Genomic DNA, 19998 nt, shown 5'->3' on the forward strand with positions numbered 1-19998 from the left:
GGTAACCAACCGTCTACATACAATGTAAAATCTGACCCACCTAATAAGATCGACTTCTTAATTTCAGGTCCAGAGAATGGTCACAACCACCCGATGGGTCCACGTCATCAAAAGTGTGCCAAGCTGGCAGGCATACTGCGAAGAGCGCATTCAATCTCCGCAAGCGCGAAGAGCCTCAGATTTTGGTAGGGGTCCGCTGGGAATCCTCTTTCCGTAATTCTCCCATATTTATAGTCGAGTCCGCAAGTGGTCAACAGACCAACGCGCTCAGGGCTCTCTTCGCCGGAGCCCCAAAAGCGATGGCCCTTCCATCCATCCTCCTTGCGCGCATTCCGCGCCCAAACCCCTCTCTCTAGAACGTTCCCTCTCTTATCCTGCGCACCTCAGGTACGTTAAACTGCAACTACTATCTCAACCTCAGACTTCGTCTCCCTCATTAAACCGGGTTTCAGTTTTCTACATCGTTTCGTCTCATTTCGAACGTGCGCTGATTGCCTTCTGCCATTTTCTTCAACCTCTAATCGATTTTTTTTTTTCTCTTAATTTTAAGAAAATCGTCTGATTATATGATTAATGAAAGTGAGGCATCTGTCTCTGTCAGACGCGTCTCATCTTAATTCTAGGGTTTTTGTATCGCTTGCAATTTGTTATTCTTCATATTTCATTTATATCTCATAGACTGGAAGATCTTAACCATCCAATCTTGAGAAGTTATCTGTATCGAATCCTCGGGTTTTTCAATTTGTACTGGCGCGGATCATTATGTTGATTCACATTCAACTTAAAAAGGCCCGAGATTGGTGGTCAGGATCTTCACATGTTGGAGATTTTGTGCGTGGTCAATCCACGATGGGTCCCAACAGACCAACGGTCCGGATGGCTGAACCGTGGGGCCTACTTGTAAAAACTGACAACCCGAGTATACAGGGCATCTCCTCAGTCGAGGATCATACAGTCCCTCTCCAGTCCTTTGCCATTTTCTTCAGTTGGATATCAACTACTGTGTTCTTCTCTTAACCATTTATCCGCATGCCACCCATGTAAGGGTTAGGATTTGCTCGTTGAGGAGATATTTTGGGCCATGATCAGTTTACTCGTGGCCCATCAGATCAACCGTCTGGATTACCAGTTTGTCGGAACCACTTGCACAAACGATGGGCTCGATGATACTATCTGTCTGTCCAGATTCATACATTTCCTGTTTTCCCAGTGGTTTTTTTGGTCGTATGAGCCAATCATCTAAATCATAACTGGTGTTTGGTTTTTGGATGCCTTTGAACTTCAAAATCTGTCAGTTTTAAGTGATTGGTACTGTCAGAGTTATGATAATGATGCTAATCTCTACAATTTTCACCCATTTGTACTAATGCTAATTACTGTTTCTTTCCCATCTTTGATATATTGCTGCAGATAGATACTTTCAAGAAACCTTTTAATTGAAAGGAATCAAATGCCTAGGATGGGTATCTATTGCTGTTGTCTTAGATCACATGACGAGAACCAAATTTCTTATAATTGTACTTTGAAGTCAGCTCAGAGAAGCAACTGTGGCGTTGTCCGGTCTCCTATGTATTAGAGCCGCTCAAAACCCTTTCTCTTAATTTGGATGGTGATTTTGCAAGTGCTTGAGAACTGTAGGGTCCCTGCTAAGGCATCCTAGCGCACCACATCCGCCAAATACCATTTTTCAGATTAATTGATATCCCGCTTACACTATGCCACCTATACAAAGGCTGTACAATACTTGCAGATCATCGTTCTCTACAAATGGACCAGTATCCGAAGAAGCTCTTGAAAATGTTCGTTCTATGTTAGGTGTGAAAGACAAATCTCTCTCTTCATCCCTTTTTAATTTTTATTATTGCGAAGATCTTGAATATACTAGTCTTCTGTTTGTGGATGCTACGGATGCTATATTTTATTGTTATTACATGTATCTTTGGCCTTTTTGAAAGTACTACCGAATTGGGATTGGTTTGCAACTCGAGTGGAATCCATCCGCTTTGTCTTTAGTCAGCATGGAAAAAGAAAACAATATGAAGTGGATTCCATGTTACCACCTTTTCTGCCCTAATTGCAAGTGGTATAAGACAGGAGGTCATACTCTTATCTTACTTGAGGTTTGGAATTCTTGGAGTGCATACCATTTTCAATAGCTTCCAGATGCACCCCTGTTAGTGAACCCACATGTTTTTATAATTATGTACTTGCTTTATTTGGTGCTCTCCCAACTATTGTAATCAAGCACATTCATTTTGGATGACATTTTTATTCCCAAGGATAACATCATTCTACAGATTCCGTTCTAGGTGTTAAACACTCCCTTCCCATTTGTTCATTGTCACTCCTAATTGTGTTTGGCTGGCATACACACTTTATGGCTTCAGGAGATATTCTAGAATGTGGCCCATCTAGCCTTAGCTCAATGTAATGGACTTGTTGATCAGTCGTCGAGTAATTCCACAGCGAAGACTTTGTCTTGCAAATGTGTTTGAAAGGTTCTAATGTTGACTTTGTTCTTATTGCAAATAATGCCAATGTTACATACTTCCAGACTCTGCCTGTATTTGAGTTGTAGACATGGGAAGTCAATTTTTCCATGGAAAGGGCAGGTACTATATGCAAGACCGATTGAGCTATTCAGAATTGCTATTGTCCTTCTATACCGAATGGAGAAGTACCTTTGAAGTTACATCTCAATTTCACTGGATAATCTATCTGATGTAACTTCCATAGTCATTGTTCATCTTTGCAGATGATAATACAACTGTGGTCTTTTATTTTATTTTTTGTTGAAAGTTGAATTATTTATTTATTTATTTATTGAGGAAGCGCCAACAGGTGACAAAGAATACAACAACAGAATTAAAAAAAAAAAAAAAAAAAAAAAAAAAAAAACTCAAAGAAACAGCCCCCAACAGAAACATTGTTTCAAAAAAAAAAAAAAAGAATAAAAGAAAAAACAGCCCCCAACAGAAAAGCCCCAATAAAACCAACTCAGGAAAGACCCATGCCCCACACAGCCCAAGAAGCATCAACCCCATTCTTGAGAGTAGGGCCAACCTCTTGCAGCAATCCATTTGACATAATGGCTAGAATTATGGAAGCATCTTCCATTCCTTTATTCCTAGATCGGCCAAAGACTAACTAGCCAACAGGACCTCCATAGATCTCTCTTATCCTTCGATAAATCTACACCATGCCAGGCCATAAACAACTCACTAGTAGATTGCAGCATCACCCTAACAGATGTTGAATTTGGAAAGAACACTAGACCACCACCAACACCCCCCCCCCCCCCCCTACAAAGCAAGCAAACATTGGGCAGAGCTATCACCCTCCTTTTAAGATATTCTATAGTTAGAACCTTTTCACGCCTAACAAGCCAACAAAAAGCTACAACTTTCGGTGTGGCTTGATAGGACCAAACATATTTGGTATAAAAGAAATCCCTATTCCCTTTGGACTTGGACAACATAGTATAAAGAGATCTGACTGAGAAACATCCAGATGGCTCCATCCTCCATACCAAATGAACTTTCTACCTATTGGTCAGGTGGAAATGCTAGATGACCGAAAGAAGTGAGGCCACTTTACTCGCCTCATCATCCGATATATAGAGGCGGGAAGGAGGGGTCCACACTGTCAAGGTACTAGAAATTGAGGCACAATGCGCTACTAGAATATCATGGGAAGATGAAAGGTAGACAATATTAAGATACAAAATATACAATGGAATGTCATCCACCCACAAATCTTCCCAAAAACTGATCCGCTCCCCATCCTCAAGCTTGAAACGCACCCCCTTCTCAAAATTTGACCTCGTAGCAAGGACTCCTCTCCAAATCGCCGAGACCCGATGCAAGGATGAATTCTTTGTACACCACCCACCAATCTCACACCCATACTTGGAAGCAACTAAGACCCTCCAAAGAGCATTGCCTTTAGTCCCAAACTGATGGGGACATTACGCGCACACGTGTACGCATGCCGCCCCCTACGTACGTACGCCAGAAGAGGGAGGACCCCACCGCCGATCTGGATCAATGACAACGTCTAGGGAGGGCCTCCTAGTTAGGAGACGAAGTTTTGATTTAAAAGAGTGGGCCCAACAATTAAGAAAAGCCCATCATGGGATCTCATGATCGTAGTCCACTAGTTGGATTGATTTCATATTTTAGGTTTTGTTTATTGTTATTATTTAGAACATCATGAACGCTTTAGATTTCTTTGTTTGGTTTTTATTTTAGTTTACTTCATCGCCAAGTAATAGGTTGTGCACATGGCGTGAGTTTTGGAGTATAGGGTCTTGTAGTTCATTTGATTCATTGAAGATTAATAAAAATTCTGCGTTTTCCAACTCTCTGAGTAGTGAAGCCTAATTGGGTGTGAAGCCCTCCCTTCGTCGAAGGGTTAACTACCGTGGTGCGAAGCCACATCTATCCCGATTCGCCCCCATCCATTGCCATCTCTACTGTCCATCTTCTACCATCCCTTCTTCTCATCTCACCATATCATCTATACTTCGAATCAATCATCTATTGTAACAATTCTCCTCCCCACAATAGAATTTCAGAATCTGGCTTTACAGGAGGGTTGAAACTTCGGCGGAGCACCACGCACAAACCGTACATCGGATCGAGCTTTACAGGAGGTTTTTGGAGTCCATCCCTGGCCGACTAGGGCCAAGGTGGCCTTTTTCTGAATAGTGGGCCCCACACACGTGCGGCCGGGATCACACGCACGTGCGTCTGGGATATTGTTGTTGTCCACGCATGCGGTACTTTTCTGGTTCGTCTCTCTTCTCTCTTTCACTCCGCTTTCACCCAAAATCCCTAAATATAACCCTAAATTACTCAAATATCCAATTTTATGCCCCTTTTCTCACCCTAGGGTTCCTTGAATTGGAATTTCTGAATCCCTTGGATTAGGGACTGATTACTTTGCATGTGTGGATGATTACTGCTTTTCTTTGAGCATCATTTGGTTGATAATTTTAACAGATCTAGCCCTAACATGTGTAGGCCTGGACCCGCATAGATTCTCCTTAATTGAATGGTTTGGACTTTCATGTGGGATATGGAATTTGTGTAATTGTTTCTAAACTAACGTGATCTTAAGCCTGAAATCTTGTATATAATATTTGAATTTCATGTCCTGCATTAAATTTGGTATCAGAGCTTAAGGTTCTTATAAGAGAATGCATTACATGTTTAGGGTTTAGTTGTTCATGTCCATTACGCATCAATTCTCATCATATATGGCTATTTAGAGGTCCATAAACCCTGACATAAGCTGCTGAAATTTTCCGTTATCCTCTTATTTGAATTATTTTAGAAATTAACTTAGCTTTCTATTTCTAGGTTTAGAAACTTTCCTTTTCTGTTTTTAGAAACTAAATTTTTAGAAACTTTCTTAATCTGTTTTTAGAAACTAATTTTCTTTCCTTTTTCTTTTTAGAAACTAGTTTACTTTCCTTTTTCTTTTTTAGAAACTTACTTTCTATTTTTAGAAACTTTCCTTTTTCTTTTTTTAGAAACTAGGTTGTTTTATATATGTGTGTGTGTGTGTGTGTGTGTGTGTGTGTATACATATATACATAAACTTTCCTAATTTGTTTTTAGAAAAAATCCTTTTTTCGTTTTTAGAAACTAGGTTGCTTTTTTAGAAACTTTTCTTTTTTCGTTTTTAGAAACTTTCCTAATTTGTTTTCAGAAACTTTCCCTTTTCGTTTTTAGAAACTAGGTTGTTTCTTAAAAAAGGAAAAAAAAATTTCTTATATTTTAACAACTATATTGCTGAATTTTGGTTTGCACTCTACACTAAACATGGAACAACTGCTAGAGTCACTAAACAAGTTGTCCTAGCAAATCGAGTCTTTGGATAAGCACTTGGAAATTGACCAATGCTTTGAACAACTTGATGTGTGCATTACCCGACTAAAGACCATCGTCAGGACAAACCCCACCATTGGGGAGATGTCCAATCTCAGGCAGGTGGCCTGGAGGATAGACCAATGAATGGAGTTGGTCAAGGAATCAATTATGGGCGTACACCCGTGCACCCACCCCATGAGGGACATCAAGACCACTATTTTGAGGGATACAACATGTGTGGCCTTATGGCTGAAAAGAGTGCACCATAGGCTAGCGTAGAGTTACCCATTGAGGCAATTTCGGTAGTGGATGAGTTTCGTGATGTCTGTCCTGATGATCTACCGGATGAGTCTCCCCCTATGAGGGATATAGAGCACACCAGAATATGGGACACCGTAATACCAACAACCAAGTTTGCGTTTAATAGTTCGGTCGATAGGTCAATAGGTCTCAGTCCTTATGAAGTTGTTACTGGTTACAAACTTTAGAAACCTATTGATCTTGTCCCTATGTTACTGTCCCATAGGCCGTCAGAGCTTGCAGAGTCTTTTGTGCATCACATTTATTCATGACATCAAGAAATCAGGCAGAAGATCACTACTAGTAATGAACATTACAAAATTTCTGTAGATCAGCATAAATGTTTCAAGGTATTCAATGTAAGGGACTCTATGATGGTCTGCATCAGGCCCGAACAATATTCTCCAGGGGCCGTTCGTAAGTTACACGTGCATAGCGTTGGACCCTTCAAAATTATAAAAACGAAACGGTCTCAATGTGTATGAGGTAGATCTTTCACCTTCCATAGGAGTTAGTTCCACATTCGATGTGGAGGATCTAGTTACTTTTCAGGGGATCACTGATACTTTGTCCGGCCCTTCGCCCACCTATCCTGATTCCCCATATTTGTCCCTTAAACCATAGTCCCTTCCTGAACCATTTTCCTAGGCTCTACCTCCCACACCTCCTATTCTCGACCTTTCTTCCCATCCTCTACCTCCCATACCCTTCCCGACCCATTTTCCCAGCCTCTACGTCCTATACCTATATGTCCCGACCCATTTTCTCAGCCACTACCTCCCATACCTACCTATTCCGACCCATTTTCCGAACCTCTACCTCCCATAGTTACTCTTCCTGACCTTTCTTCACAACCTTTGCCTCCCATACCTAACCTTCACACACCCAGAGAGGAAATAGAGAATATCCGGGACCATCAGATAGTTTCAACGTCGGACTACGGGTTTCAGAAATACCTGGTTAAATGCAAGTCACGCCCAGCTTTAGACAGCATGTAGCTCACTGAGGAGGAGCTTCAGAGATTTGATCCTGACATCTTGGAGTGATTCAGGAGTTTTATTTCGTCAGTGGCGAAATCTTCGCAGCCAGGGAGAAGTGATGGAGACATCACGTGCACACGCGCACGCACGCCGCCTCTTACACACTTACGCCAAAAGAGGGAGGACCCCACCATCGATCTGGATTGATGAAAACGTCCAAGGAGGGCCTCCTAGTTAGGAGATAAAATTTTGATTTAAAAGAGTGGGCCCGACAATCAGTAAAAGCCCACCATGGGATCTCATGATCGTTGCCAACTAGTCGGATTGATTTCATATTTTAGGTTTTGCTTATTGTTATTATTTAGAACATCATGAACGCTTTAGATTTCTTTGTTTGCTTTTTAGTTTAATTTACTTCATCGCCAGGTAATAGGTTGCGCACATGGCGCGAGTTTTGGGGTATAGGGTCTTGTAGTTCTTTTGATTAATTGAAGATTAATAAAAATTCTGTGTTTTCCTACTCTCTGAGTTGTGAGGCCTAATTGGGTGCGAAACCCTCCCTTCATCGAATGGTTAACTACCGTGGTGTGAAGCTACAGCTATCCCGATTCGTCCCCATGCATTGCCATCTCTACTACCCATCTTCTGCCATTCTTTCTTCTCATCTCGCCCCATCATCTACACTTCAAATCAATCATCTACTGCAAAAATTCTTCTCCCTATAGTAGAATTTCAGAATTTGGCTCTACAGGAGAGCTGAAACTTCGGCGGAGCACCACGCACAAACCATTCATCGGATCGAGCTGAGATTTGCGGGTTTTGGAGTCCATCCTTGGCCGACCAGGGCCAATGTGGCCTTTTTTGTGAATAGTGGGCCTCACACACGTGTGGCCGGGATCACACGCACGTGCGTCTGGGACATTGTGTTGTTCACGCGTGCGGTACTTCTCTGGTTCGTCTCTCTCCTCTCTTTCACTCTGCTTTCACCCCAAATCCCTAAACATAACCCTAAATTACTTAAATCTCCAATTTTATGCCCCTTTTCTTGCCCTAGGGTTCCTTGAATTGGAATTTCTGAATCCCTTGGATTAGGGACTGATTACTATGCATGTGTGGATGATTACTGCTTATTTTTGAGCATCGTTTGGTTGATAATTTTAACAGATCCAGCCCTAACATGTGTAGGCCTGGACCCGCATAGATTCCCCTTAATTGAATGGTTTAGACTTTCATGTGGGATATGGAATTTGTGTAATTGTTTCTGAACTAACATGATCTTAAGCCTGAAATCTCGCACATCATATTTGAATTTAATGTCCTGCATCACAAACCTTCACAATCATTTACCCAATAAAGCTTATTCATCCATCACCTCCAAGATTTTAATGCCAGCCCCATCTTTGCCATGAGGCTTACCGACTTTTTACCATCTTAGGAGATGAAACTTATGAACTCCTTCCTCACCTTGCTAAAGGAAATTCCTCCTCAACCTATCAAGTTTAGATAACACTGACTTTGGACACCTAAAGATGACATAAAGTAAATTGGCAAGCTAGAGAGAGTTGTGTCTATCAAAGTAATATGACCCTCGAGGGATAGATATTGACATTCCCATCTTGCTAGCTTCCTTTCTAACCTCTCAACAACCACATCCCAAAGATACTTTGCTAGTTTGCTAATGCACAATGGTAGCCCGAGATATGTGGACGGGAAGGAGCATACCTCACATCCAAACACCCTTTCTAGCCTTAAAATGTCTTCTGTCGGCAAATGAATCCCCAACATGGTACTTTCCCGAATATTAACCTTCAACCATGGTACTTTTCTGAATATTAACCTTCAACCCTGAGACAACCTCGAACCAACAGATAAACGTTCTTAAATTTTTGAACTTTTCCTTTTCGGCTTCGCAAAACATAATTGTGTCATTTGCAAACTGGAGATGAGCAATTGCAGTACTCGCCTTGCTCATGCTAAAACCTTGAAAGAGGTCGACCTGTTGCCCTTGTTCCAACATCTTACCAAGCGCTTTAGCTACCACCACAAAAAGGAGAGGGAAAAGCGAATCCCCTTGCCTCAATCCCCTTGAAGACTGAAAGAAGTCTTTGGGCGAGCCATTCAACATTGAAACCAAGCTGAGGATACACATTCCTTAACCCAACTTCACCATTTTTGAGTGCAGCCGATTCAACTCAACATATAGTCCAAGAAGCCCCAATCAATGTGATTATATGCTTTCTCTGTGTCCAACTTGCAAACCATGCCACTTAATTTGTCCTTGTGCCTTGAGTCGATACATTCATGAGCTGAGAGAGTACTATCCAGAATTTGGCAACCCACCACAAAAGCCCCTAAGCATTATAAATAACCTCCGTTAGCTTCCTTTTAAACCTGATAAGCTAAGACCTTTGCCAGAATCTTGTAGATGCTTCCAATGAGACTAATAGTTTTATAATATTTCAAATTAGGGATAAGCACAATAAAAGAGGCCCTTAAACCTTTGGATAGTTTCCCCTACTAAGAAATTCTTTCACAACGCTCATAACAAAAGATTCGGAAAAAAGCAAACAGGAAGGCCCAAGGCCTTGTCTCTTCCCATGGAGTCCACAACTTTCTTAACTTCCTCTTCTGAGAACTCCCCCTCATGCACATTTGCGTCTTCGAAAGACATGCTATCAAAAGTTCAGGTGGTCCAAACTCCAAAGTAACAATCCACTTGTATATCATGTTTTTTTTTCCCTTCCACTGTATCATCACCCACAACAATATTGTTAATCTTATAACTTCTAGCCCGAGCGTTTGCAATATTGTGGAAGAAACAAGTGTTCTTGTACCCCTCCTTAAGCCAATTTACCCGTGAACCCTACTTCCACTTAACCTCTTCCTCTTTAAGGTGATTAGAAAAGACTTGTCCTAGGTTCATGCGAAGGGACAATTCCTCCTCCAACAATGACTCACCCTCCATTTTGATATCGAGGGAATGGCTTTTACATAGAATCTGCTCCGATTCACTCTCCCTTAGGTGGAATACCTCTCTTTTCCAATCTATTATATTTCTTTCAGTAATTTCAGTTTGCGACCTAAAATGAAGTCTGAGTAGCCATATGCCTCCAGAGTAGCGCACTAGTCTCTAACTAGGTCAGAAAACCCTTCCCACCTCCAGCCATCAGAACTCCAACTTAAAAGGATCTGGCCCCTAATTCTCCTCAGACGCCAACATGATCGGATAGTGATCCGAGATTGGTCTTGGCAACCCATTTTGAGAAACCAATAGAAACCTTTCCTCCCAACTGGGTGAAACAAGAAATCTATCAATCCTAGTCATAACTCGATGATCTTAACCATTGGACCAGTTGAATTTCCCTCTATGGGAAGATCAATCAGTTCGTGCCTCTCCACCTAGCCAGAAAAGTTTGACATGCTTTTGGTGATTTCTCCCTCGAAGGCTTCTTAAAACATTAAAGTCACCTCCTACACACCAAGGGAAATTGTTTCTTGCACGCACCCTATCCATCTCATCCCAAAAAGCCTCTCCATCTACTATTACATTTAGACCATAAACGGCAATAAACATCCACTAAAAATCCCCAAATACATAAAAAAATAAATAGAACAATTAGGGAATTCCTATCCCCCCACCAGGATACTAACCTCCACAAGTTGGTATCCCAAGCCATTACAAAACCTCCTGAAGCCCCTACCGAATCGATAACCACCCAATCTTCACCGCGAGTGTCTCACATAGAATCCAGCAACCTACTATCAAATCCCGAGACTTGGTTTCCTGAAAGGAAGCAATCTGCGCCTTAGATTTCCTACAGACCTCTCTAATCCGAATTCTCTTTTCACTGGACCCCAAACCCTGCACATTCTAGGAGAGGATCCTCATTTAGGCGACGATATTGCTTGTCGGCCCCTAGAAATTTCCCTAGAAGTAGAACCACTTATTTAAGACAATTAACCACTTGCTCTAAAAGCTTGAACTGATAGAGCGTGACGAATTAATCCCTTTATCTCATAGGCCATGCTCCAAATCCATGGGTTATGTTCTCGGCCAAACCCTCCTCGTGGGCCCCAAATCCATGGGTTCTGCTCCCTCGTTGTCCTAAATTCATGAGTTCCACCTCACACGCGGCACCCGCCTCACACGGCCCCCAACTCCATGGGTTCTGTGGGCCACCCACCCCGAGTGTGCCCCTGCATCCCACAGGCTACCCCACTCGAGCCTGGTGTGAAAATGCCCTTGCATTAATCAATCACCTTCAGTAAGGAGTCTCGAACACGAGACATCCCGCTCTGATACCAATTTGATGCAGGAAAATTAACCATTTGCTCTAAAAGCTTGAATTGATGGAGCATGGCAAATTAATCCCTTTATCTCATAGCCCATGCCTCAAATCCATAGGTTAGGTTTTCGGCCGAACCCTCCTCGTGGGCCCCAAATCCATGGGGTTCCACGGGCCGCCCACCCCGAGTGTGCCCCTGCATCCCAAAGGCCACCCCACTCAAGCCTGGTGTGAAAATGCCCCCGCATTAACCACCATCATAAGAAAGGCCACCCCACTCAAGCCCGGTGTGAAAATGCCCCCGCATTAACCACCATCATAAGAAATAGAAGAATTAAGTCGTACTAGTTCATTGTTGCATTTAGGAGGAGGAAATTATCCTTAGAACCACAGAATGCATCGTCCGTTTGACTCGGGCCTCCACAAATTGGAATAATTCATAATAGTCCTCAGCTCTGTCCCCATACGAGACTCCGACCTGCCTGCCAACATGCATTAGAGCATCTTGAACCCATCTCTTTTCTTTCATCACGACAACTTGAATGAGAAGCCTACGAACAGATTCGTCAGGATGCAGGGCTTCCTTGGTTCAAATTATAAGGTATAGCCTTTTATTAGCTAGGGAGGCATGGTATTAAAAAAGTGGTTACGTAATGGCTGTTTCGTAATGGAAACAGTGTGACCCGTCATGTGATACAGTGTCGTAACGCCATTCCAAAAAAAAGAGGCCCGTGACGGGCCGATACATTTCCTTTAAGAAAAGTGAACTGTTATAGGGCTGTAACAGCCATTACATCCTATATGGTAATGGCCGTAAGGCTAGCCATTACAACAACTGTTACCAATATTGAATAAATTGACAGGAGGTCAAACCTTGATTGGTAGGAAAGGAGAAGGGACTACTGGCTCTCATAACCACTTAGAAATTAGTTTTTGAATTTTGGTAGCATCACTGAAATAAGGGTTAGCTGAAAGCACATTAGAGCTCTCCTCACATGGTTTTTGTTGGCAAGCTCTCACAACATGGATCACTTGCCAAATCACATTAGGCAACCTGAAAGCAAGCATGCAAAAGCTGGTCAGGTGTTGGCTGTTATGTATCTATATTGGCATATCCCTAGAGATGATACAAGGTGATGCAGGACAATTAACCACTTGCTCTAAAAGGTCAAATTGATAGAGCATGGCAAATCAATCCCTTTATCTCATAGCCTAGGCCCCACATCCTCCCATGAGTTAGGACCTTAGCTGAACCCCCCTTGTGGGCCCCACTTCACATGGATTCCACTTCACATGAGCCACCCACCTCACACGGGCTGCCCACCTCGAGTATGCCCCCTGCATCCCACAAGCCACCCCACTCGAGCCCGGTGTGAAAATGCCTCTGCATTACAAGGTCCATTGTGCTTCTCAAAAGAAGAAAAAAGGATATAAGGTGCATCATTGTCTCTGTTTCATTGACTTGTGTACCAATTTGTATTGGGTTGTATTGGCCGATATCACTTGTTTTGTCTCCTCTGCACCCCTATGTCAAGATCATCGTCATCATTGTATGAGCGTTATCCCAACTAATTAGGGTTGGCTACATGAATTCTATTTCGCTATTCCACTCTAGGACCCTATATTAGGGATAAGATGCACAATGCACCATTTTCTGTTTTTTTTTTTCTCCGTATCTTTTTCCATTTTTCTTCTTGTTGGGGAGTTCATGTGGCTAAATTGTTGAAGAACAGATTGAAGTTAGGATGAAAGGGTAAAAAATTGCTTTTCTTCTAGAAACTTGTAGAAAGGGATGAAGAACACCCTTCATCTCCAAGGCTCCAATCTTCCCCAGAACCATTCTAAATAGGAGCTAGCAGATGTTTTCGAAATGACTGGATTGGTGGGAGAGATTGTCATCCCACAGGCTAGGGATTTAGGGAAGACAAGGGGATTTCATTTGTCAGGATGGCATTGGAATCAGATGCTCTATCAAAGAGATAAACAATGCTGTTTGGGGAGGGAATGCGCTGAGAGTTCAGAAGGCAAAGTTTTGCCTTGATTCAATCTCCAAATGAAGGATGACAGTTTAGGGGCAGCTTCTTCAATGTCTACATTTGGGGGATTTGAGTCTCCTAAAGACTTTGTGGTGGTAAAATAATAGGGATTTAATGTCCTCTCTGGCTCAGGTTGCTTTGTCTTTATGGCAAAGCTAAGGCTCTCCAATGACGTGCTCTGTTCTGGAGCTAAGGCCCAATGAGGAGTATGTGTGATTAAAGATGATGGCAATAAGGCTATTCAAATAAGGAATGATGTTATGAAGGAGAGAAGAAGAGCTTTGGAATCAAGTGTGGTTGGATTCCTAGTTTACGAAGCAGTCTCTCCAGTGGAGGTAAATGGAATGGATCCCATCTAGAAAGTTTTTTTTTTCACAACCTCAAGCCAACTTTGAAAACCTTGGGTAAATTAAGGTTATGGATTCAACTCTCTAATGCTGTGTTGGTGAGGAACTTCTTCAGTTTTGTTATAATTTTTCTAAAGGCCGAATTAGCTATATATACTTCACTGGCTGGAAAAGAAGTGGGTTTCAACAACTCAAGGTGAATTATAATATTCAGTAGTTCTTTTGGTGGCCTGAGTTCTTGAAGCCATCTGTGTCATTAGATCTTGTTTTAGATCTATGGAAGAGATCTATTCGTTCTCTATTTCCATGGAGGAAGTTGAATTCATTCGCGTCAGAGTTCGAGGCAACCAACTCCAGGCGTGCCACAATAGCTTGAAGCCATGGATTGATGACCAATGACAGTGTGGTTCAATGGGAATATGCAAAAGAAGAATCCACAGGCACATCAACAGTCCTGAGGAATCATTGTTCTGCAGAGAGAATGCTTCTTTGGAGGTTGCAGTTCTGGAATTTCAGATCTTTGTCAACTAGTCCATTGCAGATTTATCTCCAGGAATACGGATAGGTGCACGAGGAATTGCCCCTGAGGAAGAATCCCCATAATCCTAGGTAGTCTGTAGAACACTGGAAGGGTGAGGCTCTCTAAGTGGACTACGTGGCAATTAGTAACTGGAGCAGAAAAAAGGCGATATTGCAGTCATCTGTCAGACTCTTTTAAAAATTAAACCACACTATGCCTATCTAAGGGATATGTGCTCACTTGAGTTGTCAACCTCTGTTGTCACTGAAAAAGTCACAAATAGTGATGTGAGCTTCTTATAAAAGGGCAAAAATGACCTCATTTTATGCATGGTCCATACTTGCGCAAACACTAATACAACCACAGGGTACCCTATGTACAAATGTAAATTTATTTCTATTCGTGCCCATGGCATACGAACCAGTTTTTTTTTTTTTTTTGATTTTGCACAGCAACCGCATGCGGTGACGACCAAGATCTTCGGTCAATGATATGGGTCATTTAAAGTGTCTAGATCACAAACTCCTGCACTTGTAGATAATACTAAATAGAGCTTCAATGATTACAATCAATGGTTCCAAGCTCGATGTGTCGAGGGGCATAATGATGATATCCAATTTAACCAAAGACTCCTACTCCGGCATGTCATAGGCGAAATTATGCAATGTAATTTTGTAGTTTTATTCATAATCTTTAAGCATAAGATACCATGGAATAAATATACTGGGAATGTTAGGGGTTGACTCTTGATTGGGTCTGAGTTTGGCTTAGGTCTGGTCCAATTTAGCTTGGTTCAGATAGGTTGGTTCAGATCAGACCAAGGTATTCAATTACGGTAACGGTGGCTGTAACAGACAACCTTATGATTGTTACAATAATGGTTATAAGGCTCCCCGTAACGTTCAAGAATTTTTTTAAAGTAAGGAAATGTATCGGCCCAAGTTGGACTGTTACGCCCCCATAACAGCTGTTACTTGCAAGCCATTTTTTTTTTTCTTTTCAGAATGGGCATTACAACTCCATTTCGTGTAAAGACTCCCACCATTACCGTTACGTAACAGCTGTTAATGTAACTGTTTTTTAATATGATGGATTAGATCTAGGGCCGTCAACGGGCCTGGCCTTGGGGTGGCTTCGGCCTGCATTTCGAACTGTTTGGGCTTGGCCTGACGGCTGGACATATATATATATATATAAAATTTGTCTGGCCCGAGCCCGGCCCATTGACAGCCCTAATCAGTTCTAGTTAAAAAATTGGATCCAGGTTGGGTTGGATCGGGTTGATTTTGAGAGGTCCTGGATTCTACCTATTTAGTAATCGGGGTGAATTTTTGGACCCAGACCAACTCCAATGGTTCCAAATTACGTTCCAGGCAACTTTATTTTCAGGTTGGGTCTAATGACCCATCAGGTTTATTGTATTCTCCACCAAAACCGAGTGACTTGGTTGCAAATGATATTTAAAGCGATGTTTACTAATGTCCAATAATGCATAGTCAATGCCATTGGTGGAATTGTGAGTGCTAAAGTTTATGCAATGATCCTGTCTTTTGCCTTTTTCTAATTTTTTGTTTAATTTTTTTAAAGATCCGTCTTTTGCTTCTTGCTACAAACTAAATACACCCAGCCCAAAAATCAGATAGTCCAGTCATCATGTGGGCATACCTGCACACATGCAGTTATCAAGTGGGGACTCATTTTGTTCTCCACCAAAACTGAGTTGAGTCACTGAGTCGACTTGTTACCAAAACAAATTTAAAACCATGTTTACTACTGCCTTATGTTGTCAAAATCGTTATCATATCGCAAATCTTAATAAGGGTTGAATTGTATCGAATCACAAATCATATCGTAAATTGTAAGATTTTTTATGACTTTCTTAAAAAAATTTAAAAATACAAGAAATATAAATAAATAAATAAATAAAACCTCATCAATCATCCTTTTGCCATTAATGTGCATAAATAATACTATATCATGATAGTGTTAAAGGATTCTTATCCTTTTTTTTCCTCCTCTTTTAAGAGATTTTTCCTTAAAAAACATAAGAGGATCCTTTAATAATTTATGTTCTTTTTACCTTTTGTGACTGTTGGGTCACGTTGGAAAGGCGAGATTTGATTTTATGGGCCAACAATAAAAGATATGATTTCTAACCATCACACCCTAATCCATAGCTCAAGTGGTAGACTGAGTGAAAGATACCTCGTTTCAACACTGAGGTCTTGGTATCGATCCCTAGTGGGGGTGGCTAACAGTGAAGTATGAACTGACAGTGGGGTGTACTAACAAGTTAACAAAATAATCATTCCACAATACATATTGGTCCATATTCTTTAAGAAGAACTACAAATAGGTCAATATGATCATAATAACTACCCATAAAAACATTCATAGATAAGTCATACATTAGTTTGGTGTTTTGACCCATTAAGAAGTAAGAAAAAGCTCCATGATTTAACGTTGAAGGGAATATATATCGTTTAATCTCTTATAAAGAAGAAAATAGAATAATTTACCCTTTTTCTAAATGATTCTTAAAGCCCTCACCAATTTAAAAACATAAAATGTAAGCCAAGTGAAGCTTTAACATATAAGAGAACAAGTATATTTTGAATCGAAAATCAGGATTTGAATCATATATTGTAGGATTTAAATCATAGAATCGCAGGATTCATATAAAAAGGGTTTCAAATTGTTTTGCTTAAGATTCAACTCAAATCGTAAATCATAAATCCATAAATTGTTGGATTTTAAAATTTTAACAAACATGCCAGTGCCTCATGTATAGACTATCGATGACATTGCTTTAAATTGTGAACGCTAAATTCTATGCTATGGTTTCAGTCTTGTGCTTCATGCTACAAATTAAGCTAGTTGTAGACGATATGGTAGTATCCAATGCTACAAAATATGTTTAGTCGAGCACATATTTTTTGCAGCCATAATACAATTTGGAAATGAAATATTTGAAAACATTAGGATTTGGCACAAAAGGGCTACAAAATTGCTTATCATAGAATATTGCACGTCAGGCGTTTTGTATACTAGTGACAAAAGCTTTGGCAATTTGCATGAGTGATTGAAGAGGCACTCCTGGCACGTCTAACATTCAGTCCACTCATCATGTGGAGCCTACTGTAGACATGACTTGGTGCAAGTATTATGACAGTCTACTCATCAAGTAGACACACATACATGTTGAATATTGATTGGGGGTAATGCAAGGGCGGGCATTTTCACATCGGGCTCGAGTGGGGTGGCCTGTCTGATGTGGGGGCACACTTGGGGTGGGTGGCCTGTGTGAGGTGGGTGGCTTGTATGAGGCCAGACCCATGTGAAGTGGGGCCCACGAGGGGGGTTCGAGTTCGGGCTTGACCTGGGTTATGAGATAAAGGGATTGATTCGCCAAGCTCTATCAATTTGAGCTTTTAGAGTAAGTGGTTGGTTGTCCTGCATCAAAGTGGTATCAGAGTGGGAGGTCTCGTGTTAGATACTCCTCACCGGGGATGATTAATGCAGGGGCATTTTCACACCGAGCTCAAGTGGGGTGGCTTGTGTGAAGCAGGGGCACACTCGGGGTGGGCAGTTCGTGTGAGGTGAGACCCATGTGAAGTGGGCCCATGAGGGGGGTTTGGCCGAGGGCTTGACCTTGGCTATGGGATAAAGGGATTGATTCGCCACACTTTATTAGTTCGAGCTTTTAGAGCAAGTGGGTAGTTGTCCGGCATCAAGGGGTCATCTTTTCTCTAATTGTTCCTTTTATCCCGTACATGTGGGGTCCACCTTATTAATAAACCAGATGGATGTTGGGCTGGGGCATGTTCAAGGAGAGGCCGACCTGATGAATGGTCCAGATCTTTCACATTTAACATTTCACGGATGCTGCAAATTGTCTCTTCAATCTCTCATGTGAGTTGCCATAGCAATTCTCTTTTGTACATATGTTGGATGAAACCACACACCTAACTTGACGGCTGATTTACATCCACAACAGATCCTTTCTAGTTGCTCTTAGAAAATGTTCTTGAACATGGATTTTTCTCTGGGGCAACATGTGTGGCGACATATTCCCATTTGTATCATTGAAATGTTGTTACTTATCCGAAGACTTGCTATTATGTAATGATCTAAACGTGTTTAACTCTTTATAACATGTTCTGGGATGTGCTTTTGCATTAAGTTCTAACTCATAACTGAATGATTCTTTTGACCTTTTCTTTCTTTCTTTTTCGTTTTTCTTTTGAATTTATTAAAGTGAACTGTTTTTAACAGTCTCCTTTTTCAGATAAAATCAGGCCTTCTGATGTGGGTCTCGAACAGGAGGTACAAGCGGTACGTGGCTCGAAAAGTTCCACACATGGTATGAATGGAAAGAAAGGGCGCAATGGAAGCACCCAGTATCCACCTGCCATCAAATATCTCCATTTACATGAATGTGACAGCTTTTCTGTAAGTTGGAAGAGTAGTTTGTAGGACTGTAGGGTTTCTATGGTTGTTTACATCGATATTGGGACTCTTGAAATTCACTTGGTTTTAGTTATTGTAGGGCGGAATTCATTTGATCTACAGCATTTATCGGAATCTTGTTTTTTTTTTTTTTTCCCTAGTTCGTAGTGTTTCTTTCAAGCTTATTAAAATTCTCATCTTTCAAAAAAATAAAAATAAAAATTATTAACTCGTTTTAGGGCTTTCTAAATGTGTTTACAGATAGGAATATTCTGCATGCCACCTTCGTCTATTATACCCTTTCATAATCATCCTGGAATGACTGTGTTGAGCAAGCTACTGTATGGTACATTGCATGTCAGATCATACGATTGGCTGGATGTGCCTGTGCCCGTCGATCAATCAGAAGGTGAGCTGCTACTCACATGGCATCTCTCTCTCTATCTCTCACTCTCTCAATACATCTTAACCATGTAATTGCAGGTGAAATTCAGAATTCTGAATCCATTTCCTTGAAATCATGCCCATTATTTGAAAAATTATTATCTTAAAAAAGAAAAGTCATATCCCTTGGTAATGTCTTTATAAAGGACACACTCCCCACTATGTTGGTTGTCTGTTGTCCTTATCCTTTTTGAAAGGAAACTGCTCTCCATTTAAAATTGTCATGTAAATCAATCAAATATGGTGTTTTTTCCTTTTAATGCTTACTCATCGTTACCTCTTTCACTTTGCGTAAGACTTGATTTCATGTTTTCTTTAGTTGGCTGATATTGAATTTTATATCATATTTACATGCACTTATTATTCTTGTAGCAACAAGAATATAATCCACTTCTACAATATATCTAATATGGGTTTTACTAATGTCCCAAAAGCCTTTAATTGACACATGGGATGTCCAATCATTGATATGAACCATCCTTTCTTTCATACAACTAGGGATAAGCCGTGGTGCGAAAATTGTGCCAATCCGATGATCCTATGCATCAGATCCATAGCATGGAACATGGACAGTCAAGATTGAGCAGTAAACAAAAATGGGTCCAATTGTCATCTTGAACCATCTAGCTGCTAGATCCCACTTGGTATTGCTTGATGCTTATGATTCCAAAGGAGCACCTTGGTTTGATGATTGTAACCGTGCAATCTATTGCTCGTAAAAAAAACAGATGGTTGTAACAAATTGGCCTCATTCATAGGG

The 19998-nt window shown here is 41.1% G+C and overlaps 1 protein-coding gene across 2 annotated transcripts in view; it reads left to right on the forward strand.

Moving 5' to 3' along the window:
• Positions 1-229: 229 nt before the first annotated feature.
• LOC131240986 (uncharacterized) overlaps positions 230-19998 on the forward strand; it is a 57534-nt gene continuing 37765 nt past the window's right edge. Inside the window, exons 1-5 of one of the 2 annotated variants that reach the window (XM_058239573.1) lie at positions 230-387; positions 1411-1815; positions 2388-2498; positions 18634-18797; positions 19056-19203. In XM_058239573.1, coding sequence (XP_058095556.1) covers positions 2486-2498; positions 18634-18797; positions 19056-19203 — 325 coding nt within the window. In that variant the 5' untranslated portion in view covers positions 230-387; positions 1411-1815; positions 2388-2485. The remainder of the gene's footprint in view (positions 388-1410; positions 1816-2387; positions 2499-18633; positions 18798-19055; positions 19204-19998) is intronic. The other variant, XM_058239572.1, reaches the window with a different exon arrangement.

The sequence above is a fragment of the Magnolia sinica genome, chromosome 3, assembly GCF_029962835.1.
Source record: "Magnolia sinica isolate HGM2019 chromosome 3, MsV1, whole genome shotgun sequence".
Taxonomy (NCBI): domain Eukaryota; kingdom Viridiplantae; phylum Streptophyta; class Magnoliopsida; order Magnoliales; family Magnoliaceae; genus Magnolia; species Magnolia sinica.